General features: G+C 37.1%; 1 protein-coding gene across 1 annotated transcript in view; it reads right to left on the bottom strand.

Moving 5' to 3' along the window:
* dgki (diacylglycerol kinase, iota) overlaps positions 1 to 15,433 on the bottom strand; it is a 95,594-nt gene that overhangs the window by 30,885 nt on the left and 49,276 nt on the right. Inside the window, exons 2-9 of the mRNA XM_015376579.1 lie at positions 12,935 to 13,043; positions 8,974 to 9,069; positions 4,985 to 5,059; positions 4,757 to 4,813; positions 4,609 to 4,674; positions 4,450 to 4,518; positions 2,509 to 2,625; positions 2,105 to 2,179 (exon numbers count right to left, since the gene is read on the bottom strand). Of these exons, the coding sequence (XP_015232065.1) occupies positions 2,105 to 2,179; positions 2,509 to 2,625; positions 4,450 to 4,518; positions 4,609 to 4,674; positions 4,757 to 4,813; positions 4,985 to 5,059; positions 8,974 to 9,069; positions 12,935 to 13,043 (664 nt within the window). The remainder of the gene's footprint in view (positions 1 to 2,104; positions 2,180 to 2,508; positions 2,626 to 4,449; positions 4,519 to 4,608; positions 4,675 to 4,756; positions 4,814 to 4,984; positions 5,060 to 8,973; positions 9,070 to 12,934; positions 13,044 to 15,433) is intronic.

Raw genomic sequence — 15,433 nt, 5'->3', positions numbered from 1 at the left:
AATTAGTTATTAGATGACTAGCTGGAGGCAAAAACAAATTATTAAAAGTTCTAACAACTTCCACTGGCTGATTCAAGTGGTGTATTGATGGTCAAATTATGTCTTAAGTGGATTTCCAATATGAGAACATTTTTCTCATCCAAGGCCCTGATAGGGAGGTTTTACTTTTTCATTAAACAGAAACTTTTAAATAAACTGTCGTTGGATAAGAGCTTCACATTTTTTAAATGTTAAATTAATCAGACATAGTTTATATAAAATAGCTCATATTTCATAATAGATTTTAACTTTTAAACCGTCTATTTATTTTTACAGCTGTCTGTTTTTCTTTCAAAGTAGAAAATGAAGTTTAGAATTGTCTGTTTTCTGATGTAAAAACTAAACTGAAAACCACAGCCTCCAAAAAATCCCTAAGAGGTTTTGAAAAGTGAAACAGAACTATTTAAGGTCTTAAAGTGGAAATAACGCCTCTTCTCTCCGAATTTCTCTGTACAAAACATTTAAAAAATGTGGTAAAGTGATTCTAAAGAGTTTCAACCAAACCTCCTCTGGATCTTTTTTGTTTTATTTCTGGAAGCAGTACTCGAGTTGAGGGGGGATGGAATCCCCCTTCTTAAAACAAGCTTAAAAATCATCCCCCTTCTTAAATGACCATCGCCATTTTATTACTTAATGTGTAACATTTCTACTATATATTAGCAGCAATGGCAATAATATATCCTTTTCAACATTTGGCAGGCTGTGGGCTTACGAGTAGCCTGAGCAAAATAAATAAAATCAAAGAAGTGGTCTGCCATGACTATGAAGCTGATCCCAGTGAGACATTCATCCTCTACATTTTTCTCCAACTATGTAGGGGCAGTGATAGCCATGCCAGTCCAGGGACTGACTGCAGTTCTACTGTAAGGTGCCTTGGTGAAGTTCAAGTTGCTTTAGGTTAAATAAACTATGTATTTTTTACGACTAGACTACTGTCTGGAAGTCATTTGAGCTTGCAGGCTGGGGAGTCGTCATAAGGCCTGATTGGCCAATCAGAGGTGGCTTTTTCAAGAAATGTATGACCATGGTTTGCAAAAAATTACATTAGAAAGATACTTTCATACATTTTTTTCCCCAGAAATATACATAAGACTCAGGAGGTAACCTAGAATGAAAACAATAATTAACAAAGATTTTTTTCTAATTTTATAAATGAACGAAAAATGATTCAAACACAGGTTTTTTTTTTTTACATACATCTTATGATCAAATTCATATATTGAAGGTTTAGGATGCTGTGCCCCTTTGATATGAGGTCATCCAGAGTTTTCAAAGAAAAACACATCTTATTGATAAAAGGTTCAATCTAGTGTGTTTTTGTTTCAATCAGTGGCTTAGATCTCCTGGCAGCACATTTAGATAAATAATGGTACTTTAATTTAGCTTCTTTTTGTCATGAGTTTAATAAAACTGTAGGTGTCACCACTAATCTTTAATCTAATTCAAGGAAAGGATAATCATAAATATCTGCATATAAAAAACTAAAAGAGTATGTCTGTGTTTTTATCATCAGTGATCGTCCCATGTCACGACTCCTTTCCTGCTTCTAAGCGATTGAAAATCATGGAATTAAAAAGAACCATAAATCTATAATCTTTAAAAATAAAATAAAACATTTTTATAGATAACAGATGAAAATAAATATCTCACTTTCTTGAAGTACAAATTATATATTTTTTCTATCAAAGAAAGAATGACTTGAGCTGAGAACAGTGCCAATGTAGTTATATTATTACTGTTTTTAAGTATTTTTTCTTCTATCTAAAAAGTCTAAGTTTAAATCCAAGAAATGTTTAACTTTAAAAACAGAAAAAAAAAATTCTAAAAAAAAATGTTTGTCTCAACCTCAAGTAAAAAGAAATTTAATATAAATCTGAAAATAAAAAAATTGTATTTGTATAAAACAGATAAAATTTATTAAATTCCAAATTTACTAAAAAAAATCAGTTATGATTTCTTTTTCTAAAACAAGCTTAACTACTCTTTTGGGCTTCATAAAGACCACCTCTGTCTCTGCTGGTGCATTTAACAGCCGGTGAATGGACAGGAGCTTCTCCTCACTCACATCCAGTCCTTTCTTGCTCGCCCTTCGTTTGAAAGACGTCCGTTTTTTCCTCCTGGCCGAGTTCTTCAGGGAGCTCTGGGACACACAGAGTCAGAGTTTAGCCGTTAGTTCACTGTCAACACGTCCGTTCTGACGCTGATTAGAAGAGCAATGAAGCAGGCGACTCGTCTGCGGGAGACATTTCCCTGCATTGGTGCGTGCAGGAGGGAGCTCAAACAGAGACATAAACTTCCCCTGGAGATCCGACCTACGTCGGATCACATCACGTCATCTCCACAAGCCATCGACAGGCCGCTTCTCAAATTTAGACCCACTGAGGTCACTTTGCATTATCATCACCAGATGACAGCTGGTGAACTTTGTTAAGTCAGGAATGTGGCGGTGTTGGAGCTCTGCTTTCACACCTGTGGTTTCCTGACTTTGATGATCCAGGATGGAGGCACGATGACTCCAGCGTGGGCCCCCAGCGAACAGGGCTCCTCAATCTGGTGCAGCATGAAACACGTCACCTTATTGTGGAACTGGAAAAAAAACAGACAAACTTTAATCGTTTTGAATTAATAGACCCCCAGTGTCTAATTTTCGACATTTTTAAACGTTTAGGGTTTTTAAAGGTTCATTATGTCAGAAATCACCCAGCTGTTTCCATGTTTGGAAATCATGCATCTCTCTTCATCTCTAGAAACATTTAATGCATATATAAATACCTAGAAGCTAAAGAAATCAATGATAAACATGATTTGAAAGACGCAGAATTGACTTTCAATCCAAGGCTGACGTTAAATTAAAAGAAAGTATGTGCTTGAAAACAAAATTGTAGAAGAATATATTCAGATCCTTTAGTTGAAAGCCATTAAAATAAAGGATTGCACATTAACAAATGAGTCATTAACATTAAAGCACTTAGAGTCATAACAAATAATCCTCACACTGAATGATAAATGCAGCAAAACTGAATAAAAACCTCATGATTAGTAATCCATGAGTTGTTAATTCTTTCTTCAAAATGGAAAAGAAAATCTTACATATTAATCAAGCGGATGTCAGTTTTTCCTTAAAAAATAGCTCAGTCTAAAAATGCTGATAACCAGAATTAGAGGAAGGGAGGCTAAAACATCTGGAGTTTAACTTGCTATCATACAATAAGAGTAACTTAAACAATCTCCAAACCCTACTAATGAAGCAAATGTTACATCTTAGGGTCCATTCACTAAAAAAACAATTATTAGCTGTTAGAGTGAGTAGAGTTTGTTCGCGTGAAACAAAGGATGCATATTTAGAAAAATCCCATTAAACCTAATCTTAAATATGGTAGAGAACATGTGGTTACGGGCCCCTCTTCCTCCTCTAGTGGCATCAGGAAGGAAAGGCCAAACCTGCACAAACGCAATGAAAACCTGGGGAGGCAATGCACTAACTCTCTACGTCAGAGGAAGAACTTAAGGGTTTACAAATTAGTAAATGGGACCAGATTGTGAAAACTGTTGAGATTTTAGGGAAAAATTATGAAAGACGAGTTCAGATTTGATTAAAGGTGAGACTAAACACATCATAGATCTTATTGTTGGGTTACTGTGAAGGAAAAAGGCTCCGTTCTTCAGTGAAAATCCGTTTATGATTCTTGGCGCTGATGACTAACTTGACTGTTCATTCCATTCACCTGCCAAGCTTCGCCCAGTTTCTGATATCTACTCCTCTGTGACACCTGCCCCAGTCTCTTTTTAACCTGCCTGCTTCCAGTCAACGGTTCCAGATTATTCCAGCCCTTGGTGAGAGTCTTCTAGTGAGTCGTAGTGTTTTCTGTTTGCCTGATTGTGACCCAATCTGCCTTCGGACCTCTGAGCCTGCCTGTCCCTGTTCTGATCTGTTTGCCCGACCTGTCTTCGGACTCCTCCTAGATTCTGCCTATTGACGACCCTGAAACTGCCCTGGATTTCCATTCGGTGCCTCTTTGGATCTCTGATCTTCTGGTCTGGACTTCTTGGAATCTCCTTGATACCGGCTTTGGCTTCGCCCTCTGGATCATCCTGCCTTCCTTTGTCTGCTTGGATCTGATCTCCTGCTGTTCTTCAGTCATCAGGGCTTCAACATCTGGGAATCTCTAGGCAGCGTTCCCTGCGTCTTGCTGACAGTCGACCAGTTGGAATCAACCTCGCCCTCTGGGCACAGACTGAACTTTAAGACCAGAGGTTCCTGCCTTAGACGCTCTAGCTGCTAACTGCGGATCCATCTGTTTTAAATAAATCTCTTTTGAAATATCATACTGTCAGCCTATTTGAATACTGGGTTCCCTGTTCTGAGCCCTGACAAAATAACTCAATTATTAAGATAAATGAGTTACTTACAGCCTGTTTACACCAAGAACAACTGATGGCGATGATTTCTTTACTGTGGAAGAACTTCTGCTGAAAACTCTGAAAGAACAAAGATTCACAGTGAGTTTTTTTTCTGTTCTGTCTCTGTTCAATGACTTCAGGAGCGTCTCTGCGTCGTGGTGAACCTACCTTCCCACACTGTTTACATTTGCCCTCCTGCCGCCGCCTGTGGACCCAATGGTGTCTCAATACGTTCTGTCGGCAGACAATCACACGCAGGGCCGTGATTCCTCATGTTTACAGCCACACACACATGCTGACAGGAAGAAACACTCACATCTCGGAGGCATCGGGATCCTCCTTCCCTGAAGGTCGGCTTGCATCTGAAGTTAATCTGAACAGAGAGACGGGCCGCGTTCATGAGTCTGAAAGCATTTATCTGGGGCCTGAAAGTGGCTCGACAGAATTTGTGGGGAATAAGGGTGGACTGAATTCAATTCTAAAGCAATAAACGTCAGACGTGAAGGATGGGCAGCGTTAGTGGGTTGGTGTTTGAGTGCCGTACCTTTTCTAGCTGCTCTATGCAGCTGGTGTGAACAACGATCTTACAAGCGGCGCATTTCCTCCTGGGGGCCGACTTCTTAAAGGACACACAGGGAGCAAAAAGCGGAGTGAGACACACAAACCACTGATGATACGTTCAACAATCATTGATCACATGGTGCTTCTAGTGAAGCACAAACACTTATGATGTAAGGGTACTATCTCTACTGACATGATGATGATAGTTAATAACGGTGCAGTCTGATCTCCACGCTGAAGGGTCACTTTTAATGGCACCACTTAATGCTAGACGGATGATTAAACATCCTTTTTTCTTCTTTTTTTTTAAGAAAACTTTCACTTTCAGACTGAGATCAAAATAAAAATCACTGATTACAAATCAATAAAGGCAAATATAAGAGAGACGTTTTCTAATTGAAATCTTAAATAGTAAAAAAAAAAGTTGTAATCTACCCGTTAAAAATTAGCTTTACTATACTATATTATTCATTATTATATATAATGAAAATAAGCGTTATAGAACTGGCAACAAGTAAACCAACCTTAAATCACTGAACATATTTTAGTGTATCAACCCTTACTTCAGTTTAAAAAATTATGTAATTTACTGACAAAGAAACTAGCACAAATGAGCCTGGATGTTAGAGCAATCTTCTCGTCTGAAGTCCAGTCGTGTTCTTCTAAACCTGCTGTAATCGCCTCGCTGCAGGTAATGCTCAGATGTGTCATTATTTTATTGTGAAAGTGATGGTTGTTTCTCAGGCCGATGTTATAATAGCAGCCATTCTCTGGAAGAGGTGTGTAAATGGACACAGGGTTCACTATACCTGTAATTTAAACATGTTTGCTGTTAATGCCTCTCAGCAGGAAGGTTTCACTGCTGTCAGGGTTTTTATGCTGTAAAACACAGCTGGTATAAATGTAACAGACATTTGGGGTTACAATGATCCTGCATTGGAAAGTCTAATCATTTTATGGACTATGTGATTTAAGTCAAAGAAACTTCACATGATGAAGTGCAGAAATGAATCTTTCCATGCAGTGACATCTTGTACTGAAAATACTTTGATTTCTTATATAACACTGAATATCAAATTACAAATAAAAATACGGTTAGAAAGAAAAAAAATCAAATGGTTCTCCACAGAAAAAAGGTTATAGAAATAAAAGTTTGATATTTGAACTTCAAGGTCCCCCAATTGGGGCACAATGCTGCACTAATTATGTACCAATGTAGCCATACCATACATCAAATTAAAAAGGAGAAACTGTGCTACAAGCAGATAAAAGTCATTTTAACATACACTAAACACAACCCAAACACCAAGCATATTGATGTATAAATATCAAAAACGTCAGAGCGTCCACCTCCTCTGCACATTTCCATCGCTACCTCTCTGATACTTCATGGTAGACGAACAAACAGCATATTATATGAAAGCTAAGATCCAGACGATTTCAACAGCACTACTATTACTTGAGTGAACCAGCAGCCAAAGAATACAAACATAAACAACCGCTTACTTAAAATTACTGACAGAAATTGTGTCTGACCTTTGCAATTATGTGAAGACTTGTAATTGAAAGTAAAAAAGCTGGATTTAGTAAGTCCAACATGCCTCCGTTAGTTTTCAACTCTTACCAACTTCAATCTAACTTCACATTTTTTACTAGGAGACTTCCTATTGGACGAACATAAAAAAGTTTGTTTAGCATTTGATGCATTTGCTTCCTTATAGTTAGCCAATCCTGTGTCTGACACAAATTTCAGTATGACCTCGACATTCTATTGGCTCTAACGGTTCGAACGAGATGTCAATCATCTAAATCGACCAATCCACTGCCGAGATATTAGCCTGCATATAGAGCTTTTCTGAAAACGCTTATTTAACACGAGATGACACACAGTGGAAAAATCTAAAAAAAAAAAAAACTATAATAATGACATGAATGACATCAAAAACCTCTAACCTGGAACAGGTGGTGCCAAAATGTGCCAAGATGGCCATTTTGGAAAGCCCGCCTGAATAGTCTGTACTAAAACCTCTGCAAAGATTGGTCCTTATGAAGTACAGCAAAATTACAGAGATAATGGTCATACATTGTGCAATGCTTGGATATAGATTTTTACCTCCATCTGCATCATTTTAAAGAGATATTCATTGAAAAAGTGAGGCTTTTTTTAGGCGGAAGTGAAATTAGTCATTTTTTCTTGTGTTCCTTCTTAATTTACTCTGGGCTAATGACATAAATACTGATACTTATACACTTGAACAAAAGTCCCAGATGTTCCCTTTATTATGACACCAAAATTACTCAAATAATAATTGTAGATGCAGAGCTGTACTCTATTCATTTTGGGTGTGTCATTTTCGAGCAGAAACCTTAAAAAGAGCTGTAGAGCTTAAGAGGTTAAAACTGAAATCTGTGATGAATTATGCAAGTAGAGCTGTCAAAAGTAACAACACTATGAAAAGTATCCAGATACAATAGTAGTTTGGCATAGTATTGATACTAAAGGTAAATGTTTTTGCCTATTTTTGCTATTGTTAATCTTAGTTTTTTGGGTTATTTATTTTGCACATTTATCTAACTGGAATCTTTGCGCTTTTTCAAAGTAAAATGTTTTTTTGAAACCTTTAAAGGTATGGGGAGGATGTTCTTTTTTCCAGGTGGATCAACAACATAAGCGCTCCTCCTAATTGTCAATCATTTTGGTGTGGTAACTCAACTGAGTTCAGTATAAAGTCCACTATGAAGTCCCCGCTCTATGTAGTGATTGAGGGATTTAGGGGTTAGGACGGACATTAAGACACAGTAAGCTGGTATGAGCGATGCAAGCAGGAACTTTTAAACAGAGCGTGCACAAGGAGAAATTTAATAGACGAGGCATTTAGGTATTTAATTGGGTACAGTGTTGTGAAAGTGCCTTTTTTTTAAGTGGAGGGGGTGGGTCTTTTCAAAAATTTGCAAAAATCCTCCACTATACCTTTAATTGTTAAGCATTTTTTATCCCAATGGTATTGAAATGGATTTAAATATCAAATATTTTCCTGGATATTGTTGGGTTGAATTTTTAGCATCGTGAAAATCCTATATGCTAGTGCCATTAAAGATTAATTTAATTTAAGGCTTTTTGCACCTATAAAATAAAGTATTCCACAGTTAATAATCAGGAGTTGGACTGAAAATATGCAAAAAACAAAAATAAACAAAAGTCCCCTGTTTAAAAACAAATTTATTCATAAATCCTGAAGATTGATTAAAAAAAAATAAGTCAAATTAGTCTGGATCTACGAGAGCAAGTAAATAATCCAAGAACAATTTTATCATTGCTTCTTTATTTCAACGCATATTTCTCAATATTTCTAAAATAAACACAAGAATTTAAGCCCTTTTCCAGCCAACAAATAAAAAAAACACAAAATGTTAAAAGGAAATAAATTATATAAAATAGACAAATTTTAAAAGGCAAACCAGAAAGATGGATTACTAAATACTACTTTAATTCAGTTAGATGGAAAAGAAAGTTAGAAAACGTCCATATTTCTTCACATCTAAATCAAGCAATTTTCCGAGCTCTTTAGAAACTCTTTTATTTGTGCTTCAAGATTTGAAAAGGCCATTAAAAGCAAAAGCTTTAAGTGATAAATCGGGTAATAATACTAACTAAACATTTCATATATAATCAGAATGAAAAGTTGTAAAATCTGTGCATAAAAAATATCAGAGGATTAAAATGAGTGACTTGTTTAAACTCTATAGATCGAATATTCATGTATTCCCAGCATTAGTATTCAGTTCAGATGGTCTCAAAGTTGAACTGAATTATTTATAATTCAGAGACGATGGATTTTTTTTTTTTAGAAGAAAGAAAGACAGCTAACAGCTCGAGGACCAGATAGATGCAGAAATAAAATCCTAGGAAAACCACCTGCTTCTTCTTTCCCAGTTTGCACATACGCGGAGACGTGATCAGTCCATACTCACTGTGGTCTTTAGGAGACAAGCGTCCTCCCCAAGATAACAGAGATCTCCTGAACAACTCGTCTCTGTCCACAAGTGATCTCCGTTCACTGCGTTCTCCTGCAGAGTCACAGGAGGAGAAAGAGGGTAGAATTATCACTTAATAGGCAGCCATGATCCACCTGCATGTCTCCCTTCCCAGTCCTCCTAGTTGTTGTTCAGTCGTATATAAATCTGCAATCAAATGCACAGAAACACTTAGAGAAGATTACGGGGAGTAAGTGTCGAGTGCATAAATGCGGTTGCTGAGTAGTAAGGTAATTTCACTGCAGCAGAAAACACTTCAGAAGCAGCAGTTAACGCTCGGCACACACATAATAAATCGATACCAACACATGAAGGGATGTAAAAAATGGAGCTTCAAAGAAAATCAGAAAAGCTGATTTTTATGTCACAAAAACATCAAATAAATCCCCTGACATTAGATCCCCTATTTAAAAAAACCCCACAAATGCTGTTCTTCTGTGTTTAATATAAAATTAAACAAAAAATCAGAGCAAAGTTTCCAAAGTGAAAGGTTTTCCTGCACTGTTACTCTAAAGCACTTTAGGAAACGATGATGTCATCAGAGTTTTTTATGGTTCTGATTGGGTAATTCAAAACTTTTGAGTTAAATAGAGCCACACTTACAGAGCTGGACTTCAAACAGCCTGCTTTGTGTGGAGAATCGTGAATTAAATGGAAAGAAAGTCTGGCTCATCCTCAGAAACAAATCTAAGATAGCAGTGGGTGCCGCGTCCAACCACTGTGCCGTTTAGGAGGGGACAGCTCGGCGCATCTGCTGTGCTTGTTAAGATGCTGTCTGAAGTTGGTTGACTTGTGCTATTTTCCACAGAGACAAAGACATTAACGTTTCGGGGGGGATATATCTTGTAGTATGACTTTAAGAAATGTGTTAGAAAATAATGACCAGTCACACATATATAGAGTGTATGTATATAAATGAATGAGCATGCATCATGCAGAGATTTAAAGGTTAGTAAGGATGTGCTGGAAATGTCCCTGCAGGTAGCTCCATGTGTTCCCAAAACAGTTAACACATTCTCATTAATAATAAAGCATGTTTTATTTGCAGCTCATTAATGATATATGATGTCCTGAGAGCTGATCTACTCACGACGACACATCATTACACCCGTGGCACCTTATTATTATTATTATTGATACTTGAAATATTTGGGGATATTAAATTCCTTTGGTTTTTAAGGTTTAAGTAAACATCCTGTAGTCATAATAAACAGGCCTGAGAGTGAGAGGGAGGTTTTAATTTTCCATTCTTCCAACACTTGTTACTGTGTGAAAGTCTAAAAGCAGCTCAGCATAACTGGAACAACAACATACATCACCAACAAAACTAAATCAAATCAATAGATAAAAAGTCTGGGTGCTTGTTAAATTGGGATTTTTTTCCCTCCTAAGATTAAAGGCTTGCTGAAATATGTGAAAAATGATTTTATCTCAAAAGGACAACAAAAAGAAGGGGGTCTAACTTAAATAGATGTACCCGAGGCATTTAAGCATTTTATTCTCCATGTAGGATCACCGTTTACAGGATTTCATTAATATGCTTTAGCCACTGGCCCCCAGACTGGATGATAACCCAAACCTATCTGGTCACCAACCAGAGGAGGATCATAAGAAGAAGTCCCCAAAAATCACTTTTGGAGAGCCAACATCTACATATATTTTCTATCCTACCATCACACAGAGTTTTGTTTTTTTAATCTAGCGGGATTTAAGATTGTGTTTTTCCTAGGGTTGTCAAAAGTATCGATACTCAAAAAAGTATCGATACTGAAATGTTGTATCCGGATACAATACTGATTTTCAAAAGTATCAAGTACCAGTCGCACCTAAACAGTCATTCATCTAAAGTGCAGAATAGAGGAAAATGCACTTTCTGAACACTGTGGGATCGAATAATTCTGTGCACTTTTCAGTTTCAGACTTTTTTTGTAACAGGTGCAGCTGCTGAGAATTATTTTTGTTTCTTAACTGGTTTGGCTAGTGTCATTGTTATGTGTGCAAAGCATAGCCAAGTAAGGAAAACTTAATTTTAATTTTGTAAGTTTTTTATCAAGCTTGCTAAATACTGTGCACAGCAAACAACCTCAAAATGTTGTTCTTATTGTTTATTGTATTTATTTATTTATTGTATTTTAATTATTTATCAAAATATTTCTGTTGAAATTTTATCCTTGTGGTATCGAAAATGGTATCGAGTATCTAATATTTTCCTTAGTATCGGTATCGAGTTGAAAAGTTTAGTATCGTGACAACCTTAGTTTTTCCACAATAAAATGGTCCTGTTGGACATGTGGAAGTACTGCATGTCCACTGTTATATTCATAATGAGTTGTTCTGGAAGAGCATGAATTTATTTCAAGTAAAGGTACTCAATTCCAAGTCAATTCACAAGTCCTACGTATTTAAGTCAAATTGAGTCCCAGTTGGTTTCTATTATAGAAAAGAAGAGTTAGCCCACAAAGAAGGGCGCTTCAGTTCTTGGAAGGCTCTGGTTTGGATCCCACTGACTACCCCCCTGGGTCCATGAAGAAGATCCTAAACCCCAGAGAGCTCCCCGGGTGCTGCAAGCTGCTCACTGTTCCCTAAGGCAGAGATTCAATGCAGAGGAAACATGGCATTGGTTTGCACAAAGTTGAAATAACAAATATGGCTGATTGCTATACCAATTTAACAAAGTTAATACTCAATACATCAGGTCTTTGAGTTTAGATTCTTCAAACCTAAACATCAAAAACCGGTGGACTGACCTGAAGGGAATATGAGAGACGGCCCAGGACAATCTGGAAAGATTGTTCAGAGAGGAACAGTTTGTGATCCCTATCTCCATCTGCTCTAAATCAACAGGAAAATCTTATTGGCTAAAGAGGGTTACAGGAGGTGATCAGCAGAGAAACCCAAAAAATGTGCACCATTGATTTCTAGAATAAAGCGATCCAGATGAAAGATTATTTTATCACAATGTGACTATTTTCACTATAAGGTGAAAACTTATAAATGCTGTTATTTAGGGCTAAAATGATGATTGTCTGAAAGGATTAATCATTAACTGAAGCATAGAAACTGTAAATTATAACTTTAACTGACAGAGCAACCCTCTTACAGCAGTAACTGTAAAATAATATATAAACATTTTGCATTTAAGATAGAAACAATGTTTTTGTCTCTCAATGTGATCTATCCAGAACTCCTCAAGTGGAAAAGTTTAAGAATGACCCAGATTCATTTTGAAAAAATCTTCTCTAAGGAACCTTTGGCTATCCATTTATTAATTGATTAATTCAAAAAAATAATCGACAGATTAATGGATTTGCAAAATAATTGTTAGTTGCAGCCCTTCTGTTATTACTTACTTGTGCAGAACCACAGAGCACTTTAGATTTCAAGTTTAGAGCGTCTGTTTATGTAGGAAGTGAAAGCTAATGGGGTTTATCTGCAAATAAAAATGCCAACTCAAACTCTTTCTGCACTTTTGGACCGTCTTATGCGTACTTTCCGTCGCCTCTTGACATTTTCCCCAGCTCCCCTGCGACTCTTTGCAGCACAGAGTATTTTAAAGCAGCTTTTCAGTCTCATGATTCATGTTTTATAAACAAAATCCATTAAATGCTGTAAAAGTCATATCTTGTGAAACGGTGACATGAAAGTTTCTCTCCCACACTGCTTACACATCTTCCCGCATTATAAATAAAGAAAAGGAGGGAAATGATTGTTTTTTTTGTATCCTCAGAAATGTATGACTGGGAAACCGTCTGCTGACAAATCTGTTAAATTGAAACTGTAAATGTCATGGCGTGACTCAGACAGATAGGAAACTTTAAAAAGTTTTTATACTTTTTTTTTATACTTTCCACAAGTAAGTAAATAAATGCAAATAACTAAGCTAGTCTGAGTGTCTCACCGTCCAGTCCACACAGGTACGGAGCTCCTTGTTTGGTCCGTTGGAGGCTGGGGGGAACGTTGGCTGAGGTGGGCCGAGGTAATGGAGGCCTGATCTAGAGATGGCTTTCCTGCAGAAAAGCAAAAACAGACGTAAACATTTTCAAATATCACTTTTTAATAATAATATTAGCAATAATAAAAGGCTGCAACATGGTCCCAACCACACTGGTGACAATAGGAAACTGAGCTGCCAGATTCTGGCGCAGCTGGCGTGCTGACAAGTCAACGAATAACTGCAAGAACTTGGGTTTCAGTGCGACTTAGTTAGTAGATTAATTATTCATAGTTTTCCGGTTCAGCTGCAGATATTTATTTGAGGAGGACTTGGAGCAGCTTGGAGGAGAGACTGCCAGCGGCACTTCATGGTGACGAGAAAGAGTCGGAGATGTTGTGTTCTGTCTAAGGATGACTCAGCAGTCGTCTCTTCCTCTTTTTAACCCTCTCAGATTTATGTTCAGCTGTTCCTTAAATTCTTCACATTCTCTCCTCTGCCTCTCCAGTGCTAATTTACCACCTATATTAATCTCTAGTCATACGCGATGATGTAATTCCAATCCCAATCCTGAAAATTTGGGGGAGAAATGGCTGTAAAAGACACCGAACATCAAGTTCTGCTTAATCTAGATCCCTAAATCTTAAGAACTTCAATCCTTAATGTTCAAAGCTTTTTAGCTACACTGAAAGATACGAATATTATCTCAATAACACATGAAATTGCACTAATTAAATTCAAATTGGTTAAATTAACAATAAGCGGCAGGAATATTCTTAAGCTTGATGAGTAAAATCCTCTGTGGAAAAAACTAATCTTTCAGTGGATAAAATGAAATTAGAAAGGAAAGCCTGGCAGTGTGGGCTATTTTAAATTCAAATAAGGAAAGGCTCTTGTCCACAGTCCTCATCCCACAGGATCACTCTGGCTATGGTGTATTTTGGAGTTTTATTTTGTGCCACATATTTGCAAAAGCTATGGGGCAAAGAGGTTAGAGTTTGATTTTATCGGGAGTAAAACAGGAACTGGCAAGTTGGGTTGTTTAAATAAGATGAATAAGGTTTTATCCAGCAAAGCCACACCTTAGACGCACGGAAGGTCTGCTCAATCTGTATTTATTCATTTAATCTTTATTTATATAAAACAATTGCATACTACATTGTGATCAAAGTGTCAGGTCATACCAAATAGTAAAAGCATGAGCAATAAAATCCGATCCAAAGATAACAACATATTGTTTTTCATAGAAATATGATAAAGAGCCTCTTTTTTATTTGTTCTATTACATCTGATCACTTTACTCATCATACTTCAAAAGGCACAATGTTTAGTATTGTTTTTTTTTAAAGCTATACTGCAAAAAATTATCATTCGAAAAATATATTTACAGTATTAAACATCAGCTAATCAAGTTCCGCTTAAGGAAGTAGGATTGATCTGAATTAGGATCCATTCAGACTAAATATATTTGGGATGCTGGTTGTATGACGAGCAGAAACAGTTTGAGGAGGGCAAATGTATTCTGGTAGTGTGGATAGACACCATCAAGAGTATCAATCCACAGATGTCAAGATCTGAATATTAATATTGCTGCTATAGCCAATACCTGGTATTTGCATCTTTACCCTTTGGAGAAAAAGCAACCAAAGTACTGATATTGCTACTCTGCTCTGGTTAAACACCCACAATCCAGTGCTGAATCACTATCACATGACCAATAACCTTCCCCCACCCTCCTAAAACAAAAAGAACGACTGAACAAGAACATATGTTGTTAATGTTGGCCCGGTTCTGCCCATCAGACTAATATTGATATGCATTAAAATCATCATCACCTGATTGGGATTTTAAAGCCCAGACGCATCCTGCAACAAACCAAACACTGAAAAAATGAACAGTTAAATATTATTTGCAAATTAGCAAAATTATTGCAAACTAAGACGACAAACTAAGACTTAAATTTCAAAATAGGAACATCCAACATTGCAAAGCCATATAAGGCAACTCAATGCTGAAAATGTATTTGGTACAGTGTTCTCACCAATGCCGCCAAATTTTTTCTGCTGTTTTCATTGTTTTGTTTCTCTTAATTGCAAAAAATATCCATCCATCCATTATCTGATACGCTTATCCCAAGTGGGGATAAGCGTGTCAATGGGCGAGAGGCGGGGGAAACCCTCGACGGGTCACCAGTCCATCGCAGGGCAGTGCAGAGTCAAACAGGACAAACAACCATTCACACACACACTCACACCTAAGGAGAATTTTTAGACACTTAACCTTAATTAACCTAACAGTCATGTTTTTGGACTGTGGGAGGAAGCCGGAGTACCCGGAGAGAACCCACGCATGCTCAGGGAGAACATGCAAACTCCATGCAGAAAGACCCAAGGCTGGGAATCGAAACCAGAAACTTCTTGCTGCTAGGCAGCAGTGCTACCCGCTGAGCCACTGTGCAGCCCTTGC

This window comes from Cyprinodon variegatus, unplaced genomic scaffold, assembly GCF_000732505.1.
Source record: "Cyprinodon variegatus isolate N-32 unplaced genomic scaffold, C_variegatus-1.0 Scaffold7, whole genome shotgun sequence".
In the NCBI taxonomy this organism is placed as follows: domain Eukaryota; kingdom Metazoa; phylum Chordata; class Actinopteri; order Cyprinodontiformes; family Cyprinodontidae; genus Cyprinodon; species Cyprinodon variegatus.
This window is presented reverse-complemented; position numbering and strand designations above follow the sequence as displayed.